Here is a 20,785-nt window from a genome sequence, read left to right as displayed (position 1 = left end):
GGGGAGTCTGCTGGAATGCTAAAAGAGCCGCCCATTATCCTAGGGGAGGATAAAATGCATTTTTCAGTCTGGATGGCCTCTCACTGGTAGACCTGACTGAATGGATTCCTCACCAAGCTAGCGTACTGGAAATCAGGGAGACCTGCTTGCTGTCCCCACATTCCGGGAATCAGGAGCCTTATGTTTCTGGTGTCTCCAGAGCCTTAGAGATTTTGGGAGCATCTGGGCCTGGTTCCCAGACTGAACACCCAAGCCAGCTGACCCTAGGAAAGGGGCAGGCTAGGGACCTTTCTTTTGCCTACTTTGCAGAGGTCTTAGGAGTTAGCCATGAGTAAGCTTATCTCATGGTGATTTTCAGGCTGGGAGTTCAGCAGTTAAACCTGACATTAAAAGCCCATTAAAAAACCTGAGACAAATTGTCCTGTGATTTGCCAACAAGCAGCCTCAGGGGCACCCTGAGACAGTATCTTGGCCTTCCCAGGGCAGAGAAGGAGCAAATCCTCAGGGGTCTACCAAGAGTGGGACTCAGGTCTCACTAACAAATGCATTTTCAGTTTCCAAGCCATTCTAAAGCATCTCACAGACCCAAAATGAGGACAGCAGTAATTGAAAGATTATAGGTACTTATAATTAAATGGAGTTAATTAGTGGCCTAAGAAAACAATACAAGGGGTGGAAATCACTCTGAACTCACAGAGGACCTGGTAAACTCCCGGTGGACTTCTGCCTGATTTAGGTCACATGCCCAGTCAGGTCTCAAGGACAGTCACACCTACCACCCACAACTTCCTTGGGTATATATGGTGCAGGGGTTTGCCCCTGCCACCTCCGAAGTGGGAGCCGAATGTCTGGGCAGACTGAGTTTATGGCCTGTAGGAGCCTATCCAGGAACTCACTTTAAAATGTCAGAACCAAAAAAGGGCACAGACAGGCTATAATTAAAAGTTTAGACGCATTAGTCCTTGCCAGGTGTTAGGGAGGGTTACCTGCCTCTAGAACTCCTGGCTGCTGCTCGCCGTATGAAGCCGGGTAAGTGTTGGATTCCTCTAGGTTCTTGGCTATGTTGCATAACAGAATTTAAGAACACACCCGTTTAGTTAGGCCAGTAAAAAGAATTTATTGAAAAATGAGAGGAAAGAACAGAGCTTGCTGAGAAATGGGAGAGGAGGACAGAAATACACATAGAGACTTGATGAGGCTCCTCTAGGCAGAGAGAGCCCTACTGTTTTCTAAGTTGGGTTTTTTTAATCGACACTCACTCAGTTACTGCAACTCTCTTACTGTTTTCTGGAGTTGTGAAGAAAGTGGCTCTGTCAGTTTTTGCTAGTTGTTCAAAGATTCTATGGGGGAATGGTACCTTGGAACATCTATTTTAAAATATTTTTATTTTTAATTTTTTAATTAAATTGTCTTTTTTATAAGGTACATAGATCACAAAAAATATTACATTAAAATCTTGGAGCATCTTGTGCCACCATCTTGGTGGACCACAGGTCGATAAAATCATTTTTGAAATAAACTGGTAAAAATTGTCAGTCTTGCATGCTTTTTTCTTTCTTTTTTGCCTTAGAAAATTAGCCATTTGAAAGACTTAATATTGGGTAGAAGTTGATGCTGCCTTTTCTGTCCATATTTTTACATCTGGGTCATGGATCCAGGGTAAACTTAAATGTTTTTGAGAAATTAAATTTTCCTAAGAAGAGATATTGAAGCATGTTTGTGTTCTTGCTAGAACTATTTGGGGAATAAAATGAGTGCAATTCTTTTTTTCTTTTTTCTTTTTTTTAGAGAAGTTCTAGATTTACCAAAAAATCATGGATAAAATACAGAGTTACCATATATCATCCTATTATTAACTCCTTGAATTAGAGTGGTACATTTGTTATAATTCATGAAAGAACATTTTTTATCATTGTACTATTAACTATACTCCATTGTTTATAATAGGGTTCACTGTGTTATAAAGCTCAATTCTTCATATTTTTTATTTTTATTTTTATGAATGTTTGTGGTGTTTATCACAGAATTACATCATCTGAATTCAAATTGCATATCTTCCTTCACTTCCATTCCCCTGAATAGCTTAACTAAAAGGGGCAAAGGTGAATGCCCCAGTAGAAGGCAGGAAGTGGACAGATGGACATATGAAAACAAGGTGACTAATAGGAAGAACCCTATGGTGGGGGAGTGGAGGTGGGTAGCTCAAGGCATTTGCCTAAGGAACATCCTAAATGCTTTATTCCCTATGAGCAGCATGAATTCAGTTGATATCCTTTATATATATATATAAATGTATGTATGTATGTATGTTTGTTGTTTTTTTTTTCTGAGGGTGCACGGCCAGGGATTGATGGAACCAGGACCGTGTATGTGGGAAGCCAGCACTCAACCACTGAGCCACTTTGGCTCCCCTGAGTTGGTGTTTTTGTTTGTTTTTGTTTGTTGTTAGAAGGCACAGGGAACTGAACCTAGGACCTCCCATGTGGGAAGCCACATCTGCTTCCTTATGTACATTCTTTTTGGTTTGTTTTTTTCTTTATTTTTTTCCTACATATGTTTTAAAGCATCATTTTCTTTACCTAAGGCCATGAAAAGTCATATGGTATAAATCCAAATGAATGATTTCTAATAAAACCATGAAAACTTTTTAGCGTTTTTTTTTCTGAGCATGTAATTAAGAAATCTAGATTTTAAGGCTGGCTTTCTTATCCATAAGTAATTTAATCTCTGTTTTTTTTTTTAGATTCCACATCTGCAAAATGAGGTGGATGAATTAATTAATTGAGGGAAATAGCTTATAGCATTGGCAAATTTTATTGGTTTCCTTTCTCTTGCAATGTTGTGAAAAGCTTACTTTATGCTAAGGATCCATCTTGAAACAGATCACCTAACACGTTTTCCTCTTTTCCCTTGAAGGTTCATTAGTGGTTAACTACCCTTATGATGATGATGAACAAGGACTTGCCACATATAGTAAATCACCAGATGATGCTGTGTTTCAACAAATAGCACTTTCTTATTCCAAGGTAGGCTCATGTTTAAACAAAAGAGGTTATAAAATTCTTTTGTTTAAAAATCTATGTCTTTTAAAAAGTCCTACAAGACTCTTGGTAAGCCTTCCAAAATTCCTCTAGGGCAGTTGTGGGGCTTTGTATTAGCCAGCCAAAGGGGTGCTGATGCAAAGTACCAGAAATCTGTTGGCTTTTATAAAGGGTATTTATTTGGAGTAAAAGTGTACAGTTACAAGGCTCTGAGGAGCCCAACTCAAAGTACCATAAAAGGTATTTGCTCACCCAAAGTCTGTTGTCACATGTTGAAGCAAGATGGTGGGCGATATCTGTGAGAGTTCAGCCTTCCTCTTCCCTCTTAAGACTCCATGGATCCAGCTTCTTCCAATCTGAGCTATAGTGTGGCATAAGGCTTGTCTCTCTCTCTGGGTCTCATTTCTTTCTGGGCTCAGCTCCTCTGTTCTCTTCTCAAGATCAGTTGTAAACTATCAGGAAAATGGCTTATCTCTCTTCCCAGGGCCTTAGCCATGTCTATGGAACTGTCTCTCTTCCTCTGTGTATCTACTTCTGTGTTCTTGAGTGAATGTCCATTTATATAGCCCACCGAGGGGGCAGACTTAACCTTGCATGCCCTAATGATATGGTTGAATCAAAGCCCTAATCTTAACATAATCACATAAACATAAACCCTTTGAACTTACTGTAATCAAAGGGTATCATGCCCAGAGGAACAGACCAGTTTACAAACATAATCTATATCTCTTTTTTGGAATTCATAAATAATATCAAACTACCACAGGCGTTTTCTCTTATTTTTCCCTTTTTTTTTTTTATTTCCGCCCCCCCCGCCTTGTGGCTTTTTGCCTGCTGTCTGCTCTCTGTGTCCATACACTGTGCGTTCTTCTGCGTCTGTATTTATTTAATTTTTCCCCTTCCCCCTTGCGGCTTGCTTGCTGTCTGTTCTCTGTGTCCATTCACAGTGCACTCTTCTGTGTTTTTGCTTGTCTCCCTTCTTGTTGCGTCACCTTGCTGAGTTGGCTCTCCGCGGTGCTCATGGGCTAGGTGGCGCTCATGCAGGTGAGCCAGCCTTCACAAGGAGGCCCAGGACACAAACCCAGGGCCTCCCATATGGCAGATGGGAACCCAACTGATTAAGCCACAGCTGCTTCCCTCCCACTTTACTTTTGAACATACTATGTGTCTTTCTCCATTGGCCTTTAAGCTCAGGTAATGTATTTTCATCTTAAATACATAATGCATGCTAGTTTATTTCATTTGACAAATACTTAAGTTTTAAAACTAAGACAGTAGTCTAGGGTGGGATTGACAAACTAAAGCTCGTGGGCTAAATCCAGTCCTATACCTGTTTATGTAATTAAAAGTTTATTGGCACACAGCGACATCCAATCTTTTACATATTACCTATGGCTGCTTTCTCTTTCAACGTTTGAAAGACAGTGTAATTCAACATATTGAGAGGCTCAATAGGAAAAACCCTGAGATCATCTCAATAGATGCAGAAGGTAGAGTTGAGTAGTTGCAACAGAGACTATCTGGTGCACAAAGCCTAAAATATGTTTGCACATATCGCCATCATGTTCTGTACTAATTCCCATGGTTCTGCTTTTCATTCTCACAGTGATTTCTATTTTTTAACCTGTTAATTTTCTTGGACCTTTAGCCCTTTTAATTTGATTTACCTTTCTACCCAGCCCAGACTCATGGCCATACCTTTCAGTGATGCTCCAACCTACTCTTAGGATTTTTATACCCTTTTATATATTTGCCTTATCAGTATCCAATCCCCAGTAATTACCACATCTTTCCTCTCCATCCCAGAAAAGTACCACCATCATAGCATTTGACTATTCTACGTATGTGTGCTCTCTAACCTCAGCTAATCCCGCAATCCTACTTCACAGTATTTCATGTATTGCTGCTTGACTCACTGACTCATTTCCCACCATGGTGATTCTAAACCTTTATTTTGTACCCGAGCTCCTAATTCCAGCACTAGTCCTCTTACTCTCAGAGATCACTTTGTTGTAAATTAAAATAGTAGGTCTTTGAATAATCTGATAAGAGTTCATTCAAGTTCTGTCTTCTCAATTATGACGTATTTATGTTTTACCCATAATTCTCCTCCATTTTCTTGATCCCATTGCATCCTCTGGAACCTTGTATCTTCATGTATTCTGTTGTAAATGGGAAAGGTAATAATTGAAATCCTCAGTGTTCATTCACAACCTCTATTCTCTTGGCCAACTAGTTGCTTATCTTTATAAACCCATGTACAGCCATAATTCCAAGTTCTTTCATCTTCATACTTCCAAAGTTCTCAAAAGCAAATAGTCTTGGGAGACTTCCAAGTAGCTACATAAAGACAATGACAGCTATGTAGTAATCAACCTCCCCAAATTTTCTCTTCTTCAAATGATTCCAAATAACTTTACAATTATAAAATTCTTCACAAAACAACACCTTTGTCAGTACAGAAAATTCTGAAACTGCAAAATAACTAGGGGTAAAAAGAAAAACAAAAACAAAAACAGGAAGTGGATGTGGCTTAAGCAATTGGGCTCCCTTCTACTATATAGGAGGTCCAAGCTTCGATTCCCGGGGCCTCCTGGTGAAGGCAAGCTGGTCCACATGGAGTGCTGGCCTGTGCAGAGTGCTGGCCTACATGATGTGCTGACCCGTGCAGGAGTGCTGGCCCACTCAGGAATGCTAGCCCACGTGGAGACTTGCAAGCACAGCAAGATGATGCAACAAAAAGAGACACAGAGGAGAGACAATAAGAGACACAGCAGACCAGGGAGCTGAGGTGGCAGAAGAGATTGAATTCCTCTTTTCCACTCCATAAGGTCCCAGGATTGGTTCCTGGTGCCGCCTAAAGAGAGAAGACAAGCAGACGCAGAAGAACACATAGCGAATGGACCCAGAAGAGAGACAGTGAGTGCAAAAAAACAATGAGAGGTGGGGGAGAAATAAATAAGTCTTTTAAAAAAAACAAAAACCTGCAATGAGATACTATCATTAAAAAAAGAAAAAGCAAGAAAAAAAACTAAAAAATTTCCAGCACAATCTATCATACACCCACCCTCCTTTTCCTCAATTTAAGGGATTGTGGTAAGCAAAAACAAACCAAGAAAAACTCTGGGGAAGACAGAAGAGGAAGACTAATAAAAAGGCAGTTCTAACTTCTGGGAAGATAGCAGACTAGAAAAACATGGGACTAACTTCTCTCCTTTTATTACTCAACATTTTTCTAGACGTTCTAGCTAGAGCAATTAGACAAGGGGAAAAAAAAGCATCCAAATAGGAAAAGAGGAAGTAAAACTCTCACTATTTGCAGATGACAGATCCTATATTTAGAAAATTCTGAAATGCCTATGACAAAGCTACTTGGGCTAATAAACGAGTTCAGCAAAGTGGCAGGATACAAGATCAACATGGAAAAATCAGTAATATTTCTATACCTTAGTGTTGAACAACCTGAGGAGGAAATCAGGGAAAAAACTTCATTTACAGTGGTAACAAAAAGACTCCAGGCCGCTGTCCCAGCAGCTCGGGCGGCGGGAGGAGCGGTAGCGGCCAGCAGCCCGGCTTCGTGAAGGCTCTCGGCGTGCCGCGTCCCGCAGCACCGCCAAGATGCCCAAGAGGAAGGTCAGCTCGGCCGAAGCGGCGGGGAAGGAGGAGCCCAAGAGGAGGTCGGCGAGGCTATCCGCCAAACCCACTCCTGTGAAAGTGGAAGCGAAGCCAAAAAAGGCAGCGGGAAAGGATAAACCTTCAGACAAAAAAGTGCAACCAAAAGGAAAAAGGGGAGCAAAGGGAAAACAAGCTGAAGTGGCTAACCAAGAAACTAAAGAAGATTTACCTGCAGAAAATGGAGAAACTAAAAATGAGGAGAGTCCAGCCTCTGATGATGCAGGAGAGAAAGAAGCCAAGTCTGGTTAATACCATATACCATGTCTTATCGGTGGTCCCTGTTTCTCCTTTCTTGTACAATCCAGAGGAATATTTTTATCAGCTATTTTGTAAATGCAAGTTTTTTAGTAGATGTAGAAGAAACATTTTTAAGAAGGCGATTGGAATCCCTCCTCATCCCATTTTTTTAAGTGTAAATGCTTTTTTTTAAGAGGGGAAATCATTTGCTGGTTGTTTATTTTTTGGTACAACCAGAAAATAGTGGGATATTGAATTATGGGAGGCTCTGACTGTCTTGGGTGTCAACATTCCACTGGGGGTGGCAGTTTTTATACCCTTTAATACAACACGTACTAAATGGTGATTTAGAATCAAAGTTACGCATTTAATATGTGTTGAACATTTTAAATTACTTCTATTCCCATGTTTTTTAGTAGACATGTTTCTTAAAACCACTCCCTGATCTTTGCTCTCCCTTTCAGAACTCTGTAACATCCTTGGTCTTGGTCGTCCAGTTTTTCTAATAACTTTGTTAATGTGCTGTAAAAGATTGGAAATGTGAGTATGTAGTGTGTATGGTATTGTGAATTTGTGGGACTTAAAGATGTAACAGTTTATCAACGTTTGAAAATACTGGTACTTGATATTCTTTTAAGGAAAACTTGCCTCCAAATTTTAAGCTGGAAAGTCACTGGAATAACTTTAGAAAAACAACTACATGGCTTTTTAGGGTTTTGGTACGTACATTAAGAATTGTGTACAAATTGTTCATAATGTCTGTGCTGATCTTCAAAACAACCAATAAAAATCTCAATTATGAAAGAAAAAAAAAAAAAAAAAGACTCCAACCAATGTGCAGGTCCTATATGCAGAAAACTACGAAACAATGCTAAAAGAAATTAAAGACCTAAACAAATGGAAAGACATTCTGTGTTCATGGCTTAGAGGAGTAAATATCATGAAGATGTTTGGACAGGAACCCAAACTGACTTATAGATTAAGTGCAATACCAATCAAAATTCCAACAGCCTACTTTACAGAAATAGAAAAGACAATTACCAGATTCATTGGGAAGGGAAAGTGCATCCAAATCACCAAAAGCATTCTAAAAAAGAGGAGTGATGTGGGAAGAATTTCATTTGCCTGGCCTTGGAACATATTACAGAGCTACCGTGGTCAACATAGCATGGTACTGGCATAAAGATAGACTTATCAGTCAGTAGAATAGAATTGAGAGTCCAGAAATAAATCCTTACCTCTATAGCTAGTGGTTTTCAACAAACCTACATTAATGGGACAAAACTTTCCCTTCAACAAATGGTGCTGGAAGAACTGGATATCCATACCCAAAAGAATGAAAGAGGACCCCTCTCTCACTCCCTATACAAGAATCTACTCAAAATGGATCAAAGACCTAAATAAAAAAGCCAGGACCATAAAACTATTAGAAGAAAATGTAGGGATACATCTAAAAGACCATGTGGTAGGTGGTAGTTCCTAAAAGAAAAAATAGATAAATGGGACCTTCTCAAAATTAAGCACTTCTGCACCTCAAAGGACTTTGTCCAGTGTGTGAAAAGGCAGCCAACTCAATGGGAGAAAATATTTGGAAATGACATATCTGATTAGGGTTTAATATCCATGATACATAAAGAAATGCTACAATTCAACAATAAAAAGACAACCTGATTAAAAAATGGTCAAAAGACTTGAATGGGGAAACAGATGTGACTCAGTAGATTGGACTTCCATCAACCATATGGGAGGACCTGGGTTCAATCCCCACAACCTCCTGGTAAAAGCATGCCAGACCAAAAATGGTGAGCCTGCCTGGCAAGCAATGAAGCAAATGATGATGCAACAAAAAGAGAGATGCAGAGGAGAGTCAAGGTGAGACATGGGAAGCAGATTTGGCTCAACTGATAGTGCATCCGCCTACTACGTGGGAGGGTCAGGGTTCAAATTCAGGGCTTCCTGACCCATGTGGTGAGCTGGCCCCCGCACAGTGCTGATGCACACAAGGAGTGCCATGCCATACAGGGGTGTCACCCATGTAGGGGTACCCCACGTGCAAGGAGTGCACCCCATAAGGAGAGCCGCCCCACATGAAAAAACACAGCCTGCCCAAGAGTGATACCACACACATGGAGAGCTGATGCAACAAGAGACGCAACAAAAAAGAGACACAGTTTCCCAGTTCTGCTTACAAGTATACAAGGAGACACAGAAGAACACACAGCATATGGACACAGAGAGCAGACAACGGGGGAAGGGGAAGGGAAGAGAAATTAAAAAAAAAAAAAGGTGAGACGTGACAGAAACCAGGAACTGAGGTGGTACAGGTGACAAGAAATCTCTCTCACAGAGTGAAGGTCCCCAGGATCAAATCCCGGTGAAGGCTAGAGGAGAAAACGAGAAGAGAAGACAAAAACAAAGAAATAGACACAGAAGATCACACAGTGAATGGGCACAGACAGCAAAAGAGCAGAGGGGCAAGGTGGGGGGAAAGACTTGAATAGACATGTGTCCAAAGAAGAAATGCAAGGAAGCAGACTTGGCCCAATGGATAGAGCCTACCACATGGGAGGTCCACACTTCAAATCCCGGGCCTCCTTGATCTGTGTGGAGCTGGCCCATGCGCTGTGCTGATGTGCACAAGGAGTACCCTGCCACACAGGAGTGTCCCCTGCGTAGGGGTGCCCCACGCGCAAGGAGTATACCCCGTAAGGAGAGCCACCCAGTGTGAAAGAAAGTGCAGCCTATCCAAGAATGGCGCCACACACACGGAGAGCTAATGCAACAAGATGATGCAACAAAAAGAAACACAGATTTCCAGTGCCACTGATAAGGATAGAAGCGGTCACAGAAGGACACACAGCAAATGGACACTGAGAGCAGACAACTAGGGGGACGGGGGCGGGGGGGGTAAGGGAAGAGAAATAAATTTAAAAAAAAAATGGAAGAAATACAAGTGGCAAAAAAAAACATGAAAAAATGTTCAGTGTCACTAGCGAGTAGGGAAATGCAAATCAAAACTACAGTGAGATAACATTTCACATTTATTAGGTTGACCACTATTAAAAAGACAGAGGACTGCAAGTGTTGGAGAGGATGTGGAGAGATAGGAACACTTATTCACTGTTGGTGGGACTGTGGTATGGTACAGCCACTGTGGAGGACTATTTGGCCGTTTCTAAAGATGTTGAATATAGATTTGCCACGTGACCCTGCAATACCACTACTGGGTATATACCCATAAGAACTGAGAGCAGTGACATGAACAGACATCTGCACACTGATGTTCATAGCAGCATTATACAAGAATGCCAAAAGTTGGAAACAACTCAGGTGTTTATCAACCAATTAATGGGTAAACAAACTGTGGTACATTCACACAATGGATTATTATGCAGCTGTAAGAAGAAATAAAGTTGTAAAATGTATGACCTGGAGGACATTATGTTGAGCAAAGCAAGCCAGACACAAAAGGACAAATCCTGTATAACTGTACTACTTGAACTAAATATATTGTGTAAACTCATGTAGCTAATAACTTGAATATGGGTCACCAGAAAATAAAATGAATTAGAGAATAGAAAGCTGAGGGTTAGAACTGGTAAAAAAGAAAGAGCTTGCAGTGTTTGGGGAGTGCATGAGACCCTGCTGGCGTGTTCCAGGGGTACCGCCCAGGACCCCGCAGGGCAGGAGGGACGTGTTGTCAGCCGGCAAGGGGGGCTGCTGGGAGTGCTCGACCCTGCGCCCAGGGACCCCACCCATTTCCCCAGCCTGCAGTAGTGTTTTGGCTGCCATATACTTGCTCTAGGAATCATTGCACGGATATAATTAAATTTGTTTTGGAAAGACTTTTTGGAGTGGAATTAGGAAGAATTATGGTCCCTCAACAATTCCACGAAGTAAATATATAATGATCCACATTTTACTGATGAGAAGAAAATCTAAGACTCAGAGAAGTTGAGTCACTCCAGCAAGATTCCAGATACTTGAACCCAGGACATCCAATTCCAGAATATGAGCTCATATTCTTCTATGTTTTGGTTTCTGTCAACTACCAGAGTGAAAGACAGAGAGAGAAGCCAGGAGAGGCCACCATGTGCATTGCCATGTGACAGAAGAGCCAGGGACCAAGGATCACTGGCAGCAGCCCCAGAACAACACAGCCTTCAGAAAGAAAGTATCACTCTGCTGATGCCTCAGTTTTGCACTTCTCCTGGCTTCAAAACCATAAGCCAATGAATTCCTACTGTTTCAGTCAAAAAAAAAAAAAAAGAATTGGTAAAAAGAATGTATTTTAATCTTTGGAAATGAATAGAAAAGGTGAAAGCCCAATATAATGTCTGTAACTAGAATATTATGTGGATATGAAAAGGGTTTAGGGTGGCAGACTTGGCCCAGTGGTTAGGGCGTCCATCTACCACATGGGAGGTCCGCGGTTCAAACCCCGGGCCTCCTTGACCCGTGTGCAGCTGGCCCATGCGCAGTGCTGATGCGCGCAAGGAGTGCCGTGCCATGCAGGGTTGTCCCCCGCGTATGGGAGCCCCACGAGCAAGGAGTGCACCCTGTGAGGAGAGCCGCCCAGCGTGAAAGAAAGTACAGCCTACCCAGGAGGGGCACCACACTGATGGACAGCTGACACAACAAGATGACGCAGCAAAAAGAAACACAGATTCCCATGCCCCTGACATGACAACAGAAGCGGACAAAGAAGATGCAGCAAATAGACACAGAAAACAGACAACCGGGGTGGGGGGGAAGGGGAGAGAACTAAATAAATAAATAAATCTTTTTTTAAAAAAAAAGCGTTTAAAGGGAAAGTCTAAGGACGTGTATATTACTAAAAGGAAAGCTAAAAAAGGTAGCATGGAACTATATAACATAAAACCACATATGAAATATGAATATGGGTAAAATTGCACATACACCATTGTTTTTCTTTGAAATTGAACAAATGTATGGTTTTTCTGTAAGTCTTTTTTTTAAATTTATTTCTCTCCCCTTGCCCACCTCCACCCACCCCCCTCAGTTGTCTGCTAGCTGCGTGTTCTTCTGTGTCCGCTTGTATTCTTGTCAGCGGCACCGGGAATCTGTGTCTTGTTTTGTTGCAGTATCTTGCTGCGTCACCTCTTCGTGTGTGTGGCACCATTCCTGGGCAGGCTGCACTTTTTTCCTGCTCGGTGGTTCTCCTTACGGGTGCACTCCTTGTGCGTGGGGCTCCCCTATGCAGGGGACACCCCTGCATGGCACGACACTCTTTGTGTGCATCAGCACTGCACATGGGCCAGCTCATTACATAGGTCAGGAGGCCCTGGGTTTGAACCTTGGACCTCCCATGTGGTAGGCAAACATCCTATCCATTGAGCGAAATCCTCTTAATGTATGTTAATACTGTAAGATATTAGTATCAGATAAAAAATGTTTGCTAAGTGAAAGAAACCAGACACAAAGTACTACATATAGTATGACTCTATTTATATGAAATGTAAATAAATTTCAATTTATAAAGATGAAGTTAGGTTAGTGATTAGGTAGGACTGGGGAAAGACTGCTAAGGGGTGTGGAGTTTTTCTTTTTGGAATAATGAAATAGTTCTAAAATTTTTTGTGGTGATGAATGCACAACATTGTAATTATACTAAAAGCCATTGATTATACACTTTGGATAGATCTTATGGTATATGAATATATCTCAATAAAACTGCTTAATAAATAAATATGTAATTGTGCAAGAATAGCCAGAAATAGCAGAAGAAGCATAAAGAGATCAAGAGGTGAAGAATTTTCTTGTTTGTTTTAATTATTATTATTACTATTATTATTGAAATAATGAAAATGCTCTACTTATGATTTAGGTGATGAATGCTCAACTATGTTATTATACCAAACACCATTGCTTGTACACTTTGCATAAATCGTATGCTTTATAATATGTATCGATAAAATTGACTTGTAAAAATAAAAAGGTGTGAAAACAGATTGAAAAGCAAATAAATAAATAAATTTTTAAAAAGGGCATTTCTAAGAGTGATTTGGATTGGCCACCAAAAGATTAAATGTGCCCTAAATTTGAAAATATATATAAAAAAGGAACTGGGCTGATGATAAAACTGCAATATAGGGAAGAAATTTCATTTTACCCTCAATTTAAAGGGTAAAATGATTAAAGGGTAGGTACAATTTAAAAGGATAGGTTAAAAGGACAATCTTCCAAACGCATAACTTCTGGAGAAGAAGGAAAAAAAAGCAAAAAGGAATGAAGACATGCCCTTGGATGATTTATGGAAAAAAGTGGGGGGGTGTAGAATTCTGTAAGATGAAAGAGAACTACAAAACAAGACTCATAATAACAGCTAAAAGAATAAAATATATAGGAATAAAATTTTTTTTTAAAGATTTATTTTATTTATTTCTCTCCCCCCCAACCCCCCTGGTTGTCTGTTCTTTGTGACCATTTGCTGTGTGTTCTTTGTCTGCTTCTGTTGTTGTCAGTGGCATGGGAATCTGAGTTTCTTTTTGTTGCGTCATCTTGTTGCATCAGCTCTCCGTGTGTGCGCTGCCATTCCTGGGCAGGCTGCACTTTCTTTCGCGCTGAGCGGCTCTCCTTACGGGGCGCACTCCTTGCTCGTGGGGCTCCCCTATGCGGGGGACACCCCTGCATGGCACGGCACTCCTTGCGCATATCAGCACTGCGCATGGGCCAGCTCCACACGGGTCAAGGAGGCCTGGGGTTTGAACCGTGGACCTCCCATGTGGTAGACGGACACCCTGTCTACTGGGCCAAGTCCGCTTCCCATCTAGAAATAAATTTAAACCAAGGAGAGGAAAGCCTTATATACTGAAAACTATTACACACTCCTGAAAGAAAGAAGACCTAAATGAATGGAAAGACATCCCATGTAGTCAATCTTCTAATTCATATGGAATTTCAAGAAGCCCCAAATAGCCAAACAAACTTGGGGGAAAAAAAAAGTTGGAGAACTCATACTTCCTGATTTCAAAACAACTGCAAAGTTACAGTAATCAAAACAGCTTAGTACTGGCATAAGAATAGCTGTATAGACTAATGAATAGAATTGAAAATCCAGAAATAAACCCACACATTTATGGCCAACTGATTTTCAACAAGGGTGCCAGTACATTAAATGGGAAATAATATTCTCTTCAACAAATGATGCTGAGACAATTGAATAACCATGTGCAAAAGAATGAAGTGGTATCCCTAACTGACACCATAAACAAAATTGACTCAAAATGGATTAAGGATTTAAACATAGGAGCTAAAACCGTAAAATGCTTAGGAGAAAACATAGGGGAAACACTTCATAACATTAGATTTGACCATGATTGCTTAACTATGACACCAGAAGTACAAGCAGCAGAAGAAAAAATAGATAAATTGGACATCATCAAAATTAAAAACTTATTCATCAAATGACATTATCAAGAAAGTGAAAAAATAACGGGATATATTTAATACTTGCCAATCATCTATCTAATGAGGGTTTCATATCCAGACTACATAAGGAACTACAACCTAACAACAACAACAAAGAAACCAAATTACCCAATTAAAAATGAGCAAAGGGGAAGCAGATGTGGCTCAAGCAATTGAGCTCCTGTCTACCATATGGGATGCTCCAGGTTCAATTCCTGGGGCCTCCTGGTAAAGACAAGCTGACTCATGCCTCAGAGAGCTGGTGTCCTGCGCCGCGGAGAGCTTGTGCAGCAAGATGACACAACAAAGGGAGACAAGCAGATAGAAGAATGCGCAATGAATGGACACAGAGCATACAGTGAGCACGTGGCAAGGGGGGAATAAACTTAAAAATTAAAAACGCGCAAAGAACTTGAATAGGTATTTCTCTAAAGACAATACACAAATGGCCAATAAAGACTAGAAAAAATGGTCAACATCATTAGTTATTAGTGAAATGCAAATCAAAACCACAATAAAGCACCAATTCACATGCACTAGGATGGCTATTATTTTAAAAATAGGAAATAAGGATGCAGAGATTTGAAATCCTTGTACATTGTTAGTGAGAATGTAAAATGGTTCAGCTACTGTGAAAAGCAGTTTTGGTGATTCCTCAAAAAGTTGAACTTAGAATTACCATATGACCCAGTAATCCCAATTCTAGGTATATACCAAAAAGAATTGAAAACAGGGACTCAGATATTTGTGCACCATTGTTTATAGCAGCATAATTCACAATAGCCAAAAAGCAGAAGCAATACAAGTGTCCACCGATAGATGAGTGGATAAGCAAAATATAGTAAGTACATAGCATGGATTATTATTCAACCTTAAAAAGGAATGAAGTTCTTATATAGGCTACAACCTGGATGAACTTTGAAGATACGATCTTGAGTGAAATAACCATACACAAAAGGATAATATTGTATGAAATATCTAGATAAGACAATTCAATGGGGAAAAGATAGTCTTTTAGATGGTGCTGGGACAACTGGATATCCACACGTAAAAGAATAAAGTTGGATGCCTTCTTCATATCATACATAAAAATAAATTCAAAATGAATCAGACTTAAATATACCAAAAACTCTTAGGAAAAAATAGGAGTAATTATCTGCTACGTTGGGTTAGGCAGTGGTTTCTTAGGTAAGATGCCAAAAGCACAAATGATTGGGAGAAAATAGATACATAGTACATCATCAAAATTAAAAGCATTTTTGTTGTAAGGATGCCATCAAGAAAGTGAAAAGAGACTCGGCGACAAACCCCGCGTGCACTGGCTTCTCCTCTCTCGCGGCTCGCTCGGCTTCCTTTGCAACCATGTCTGATAAACCCGATATGGCTGAGATTGAGAAATTCGATAAGTCGAAATTGAAGAAGACAGAAATGCAAGAGAAAAATCCACTGCCTTCCAAAGAAACGATCGAACAGGAGAAGCAAGCAGGTGAATCGTAATGAGGCGGGTGCTGCCAATATGTACTGTACATTCCACAAACATTGCCTTCTTATTTTACCTCTTTTAGCTGTTAACTTTGTAAGATGCAAAGAAGTTGGTCAAGTTTAAATGACTGTGCTGCACCTTTTCACATCAAAGAATCGAGAACTGCTGACAAGGCCGCACCTGCCTCTCCCATCTGCCTGTCTGGCTGGCAGGGAAGGAAAAGAACTTGCATGTTAGTGAAGGACGACAGTGAAATCTACAGTAAAAGCAAAAGTTGGTCCAAGGTGTCTACAGGCTGTAAAATGCAGTTTAATCAGAGTGCCATTTTTTTTTTGTTCAAATGATTTTAATTATTGGAATGCACAATTTTTAAAATATGCAAATAAAATGTTTTAAAACCTAAAAAAAAAAAAAAAGAAAGTGAAAAGGGAAGTGGATGTGGCTCAACTGATTGGGCTTCCGTCTACCATATGGAACCCAGGGCCTCCTTGTGAAGGCACGCTGGCCCACACCCACAGAAAGCTGATAACTATGCCCATGGAGAACTGACGGCCCACGCCCTCAGAGAACTGACAGCCTGCACCCATGGAGAGCTGGCAGAGCAAGATGACACAACAAAGAGAGACAAGCAGATGCAGAAGAACATGCAGCGAATGGACAGAGAGCAGACAATAAGCAAGCAGCAGGATGGGGGAGATAAATAAAAATAAATCTTTAAAAAAAAAGTGAAAAGACAACCCACAGAATAGGAGAAAATTTTTGTGATTTGTATATCTGATAAAGGTCTAGTATCTAGAATATATAAAGAACTCTTAATAATAAAAAGACAATCAAATTTTAAAATGGGTAAAGGATATGAACAGATATTTATCCAAATAATAAGCACATGAACAGATGTTCAGCATCATCAGCTATCAGGGAAATACAAATCAAAACCACAATGAGGGAAGCAAATGTGGCTCAAGTGATAGAGCTTCTGCCTACCATATGGGAGGACCTGAGTTCAATCCCTGGGGCCTCCTGGTGAAAAAGAAGAAAAAGTGTGCCCTCATGGTAAGCCAGTGCCCATGCAAGTACCTGCATGGTGAGCCAGTGCCCATGTGAGTGCCCATGTGGTCTGCCAGAGCCCATGCAAGCGAGTCACGCAGCAAGATAGCAACACATCAAAAGAGAGACAAGGGGATAGTCAAGCTGAAGTGCAGCAGAAACCAGGAACTGAGGTGGTACAATTGACAGGGAACCTCTCTCCACATCAGAGGTCTCCTGGAGACTCCTAGAAATGAGAAAATGAGAAGAGAAAACAACACAGGCAGCAAAAACAGCAGGGAAGGAGGAGGGGAGGGGGGGATTAATTAATTTTTTAAAAGTAATGAGATACTACTTCATACCCACTAGAATGGCTAGTATCAAAATGATAGATCATAAGTGTTGATGAAGATATATAGAAAATTGAACATGCGTACACAGCTGGTGGAAATGTAAAATGGCACTGCCACAGTCTGGCAGTTCCTCAAAATGCTAAACATAGAGTTACAATATGACCTGGCATTTTCATTCCTGGGTATATATCCAAAATAAATAATATATGTTCACATAAAAACGTGTACACCATTGTTCAGAGAAGCATTAATCATAATAGCCCCAAAGTGGAAACAACCCAAATGTCCGTCAACTGAAGAATGGATAAATAAAATGTGTTATAGTCATACAACGGAATATTACTATATTTGGCCATAAAAAGGAATGAAGTAGTAAAATATGCTACAGCTGGCATGAATCTTAAAAACATCATCCTAAGTAAGAGAAACCGATTATAATAGACCACAAATTGTATGATGCCATTTATATGAAATGTTCAGATATCTTCAAATCCAGAGACATAGAAAATAGATTGGTGGTTGCCTAGGGCTTGTTGTGAGAAGTTGGGAAAAATGAAGAGTGACTGCTAATTGGTATGGAGTTTATTTGGGGGTTGACAAAATATCATAAAATTAACTGTGGTGATAGTTGCACAATTCCGTGATATACTAACAACCAATGAAATTGTACATTTTCATGGGTGAATTTTATGATATTAATATGTGCAGTATATCTCAATAAAATGTGTGTATACATATATATGAGATAAATTATAAAGTGTCCAAGCAAGGATACACCTAAATGAAAATTAATAAAAGATATTGAAGAAGTTGGGAAAATAACCAAAAGAATAAAAATCATGTAAGAAGTAAAAAGAGTAAGAGAAAATAGTAGAAATGGAAGACAAAGAAGGAGTATCAGAAGTAGAAAAACAAAACATTGGAACAGAAGTAATATTTAAAACTATAATCTCAGAAAACTCTTCAGAAATAGAAACAGACCTGAATCTACTCATTGGAAGGGCTTGCTGGTATCTGAGAAAATTAATCCAGTGTGATCAACTCTCAAAATTTATCTTGGTAAAACTATTAGATTTTGAAGATTAAAAAAAAAAAATCCTTATGTCCTCATGGCAAAAATATCATATAACTTAAAGTGGTAGACAATCAACTGTTTAAAAATCATCTTTCAGACTTTCCAAAGCAACCTCAAAACAGTGAAACAGGGAAGCAGATGTGGCTGAACTGATAGAACATCCGCCTACCATATAGGAGGTCCAGGGTTCGGGCCCCAGGGTCTCCTGACCCATGTGGTGAACTGGCCCACACGCAGTGCTGTTGCCACGTGCAAGGAGTGCTATGCCAGGCAGGGTGTCCCTGCGTAGGGGGCCCCGCATGCAAAGAGTGTGCCCCACAAGGAGAGCTGCCCTGCGCAAAAAAAGCACAGCCTGCCCAGGAGTGGCGCCACACACGGAGAGCTGACACAGCAAGGCAAAGCAATAAAAAGGAGACGCAGTTTCCCAGTGCCACTGGATAATGCAAGCAGATGCAGAAGAACACACAGCAGACAACGGGGGGAAGGGGAGAGAAATAAATAAAATAAATCTTTAAAAAACAAACAGTGAAACAACGTTTTTAAAAATCTGAGTGAAAGTGTGAGTGAAGGATTTTGTAACTAGCCAAGCTGTCCTTCAAATATTATCTCATTTAATCCTCACAACCACTCCACTTATACATTTTGTTTTTAATCCAGAAAAAAAATTTTAAAGCAAACTGTGAGAATCTAACAAAGACTGAGGGATGGGGTATCCAGTCTCAGTTCAGATATAGCCCCCCCCCCAAAAAAAGTTTATTTTTATTTTATTTTTATTTCTTTAAGATTTATTTATTTATTTAATTCCCCCCCTCCCCCGGTTGTCTGTTCTCTGTGTCTATTTGCTGCGTCTTGTTTCTTTGTCCACTTCCATTGTCATCAGTGGCACGGGAAGTGTGGGCAGCACCATTCCTGGGCAGGCTGCACTTTTCTTTCGCGCTGAGCGGCTCTCCTTCCGGGCACACTCCTTGCGTGTGGGGCTCCCCTACGTGGGGGACACCGCTGCATGGCACGGCACTCCTTGCGCGCATCAGCACTGCACATGGGCCAGCTCCACACGGGTCAAGGAGGCCCGGGGTTTGAACTGCGGACCTCCCATGTGGTAGACGGATGCCCTAACCACTGGGCCAAGTCCATTTCCCTATTTTTATTTTTTTATTTTTCAAAAAGTTTAAACTTATCTCAAGGTTTATTTTCTGCTCCTTTCTGCATCGATATTTTCCAATATTTCTATAATAACATAAATATAATATGAAATTCAATGAATTCAATTCAGTGAAAGATGGAGGGGAAAAAAGCAAAGTTCCCTACCATACATACTGTATGACAGAAATCAAGGAAAGAGAAACTTTCAAGGAGGCATTATTGGAAAAATGGACAAAAATTCTGTAGTTTAGTTAGTAGTAATATACCAGTGTTAATTTATTTGTTTTTATCATTGAACTATGGTTATGTAAGATACTAACATTAGGGAATACTTAAGAAGTCAGGAAAATAAGAGAATAAAAATGACATAAGTGAAAAGAGTAAGAGAGAAAATAGTAGAAATGCAAGATGAGGAAGGATCAAAGATCTATAGGAACTCTATTTTAATTTATTGAAGTATATCACACATAAACATATAAATATAAATAAATAATAATTGTATAGTAATAGTTGCAAACTTACCAAACAAACATATAAAACATCACACAGGGCTTCCACACCTCACCCCACCACCAATACCTTGCATTGTTGTGAAACATTTTTAACTACTGATGAAAAAGCATCCTCAAAGTATCTGTTAACAAAATATCTTACATTTAGTGTATTTTCCCCCCAACCCACCCCATGGTTATTATTATTTTATGTTATTTATACATGAACATACATACACAATAAGTGTATAGTAAAAGTTGTGAACTTACAAAGCAAACAAGCATAACATCATACAGGGGTCCCTACATCAACCCACCACCAACACCTTGCATTGTTTTGAGACATCTGTTACAAATTATGAAAGAATATCACCAAAATCTTACTACTAACTATAGTCCATATCTTACATTTGGTATATTTTTCCCCCAACCCACATTATTATTGTTTTTTTAAAATACATTTCACAGAAGTTGTAAACTTACAAAACAATCATGCACATGTGCAGAATTCCCACACAACACCCCTCATCAACACACCACACTGGTGGAATATTTGTTACAGATTATGAGATAATGTCATCACACTATTACCATGAACCATGGTCCATAGCATACTTTGGCACACTATTTCCATACTCCCCATTGCCAGCATAGTACATCTTGGGCATAGATGCATGACGATTACAGTATTGCTGTTAACCACAGGCCACAGGTCACTCCAGTTGTATTTTTTCCATGTTTCTCCACATTTCCACCACCCTGTAATAGTGATGTACATCCACTCTAGCTCACAAAGGACATTCTTGCATCTGTACCATCAACCACAATTC

The 20,785-nt window shown here is 40.0% G+C and overlaps 1 protein-coding gene across 1 annotated transcript in view; it reads left to right on the top strand.

The window, feature by feature from the left end:
- CPD (carboxypeptidase D) overlaps positions 1-20,785 on the top strand; it is a 94,259-nt gene that overhangs the window by 49,478 nt on the left and 23,996 nt on the right. The window contains exon 8 of the mRNA XM_058283797.1: positions 2,917-3,026. Coding sequence (XP_058139780.1) covers positions 2,917-3,026 — 110 coding nt within the window. The remainder of the gene's footprint in view (positions 1-2,916; positions 3,027-20,785) is intronic.

The sequence above is a fragment of the Dasypus novemcinctus genome, chromosome 21 (assembly GCF_030445035.2).
Source record: "Dasypus novemcinctus isolate mDasNov1 chromosome 21, mDasNov1.1.hap2, whole genome shotgun sequence".
NCBI classification, from domain to species: domain Eukaryota; kingdom Metazoa; phylum Chordata; class Mammalia; order Cingulata; family Dasypodidae; genus Dasypus; species Dasypus novemcinctus.
Note: the sequence above shows the minus strand (reverse complement) of the source record. Positions and strands in the feature narration are given on the sequence as shown.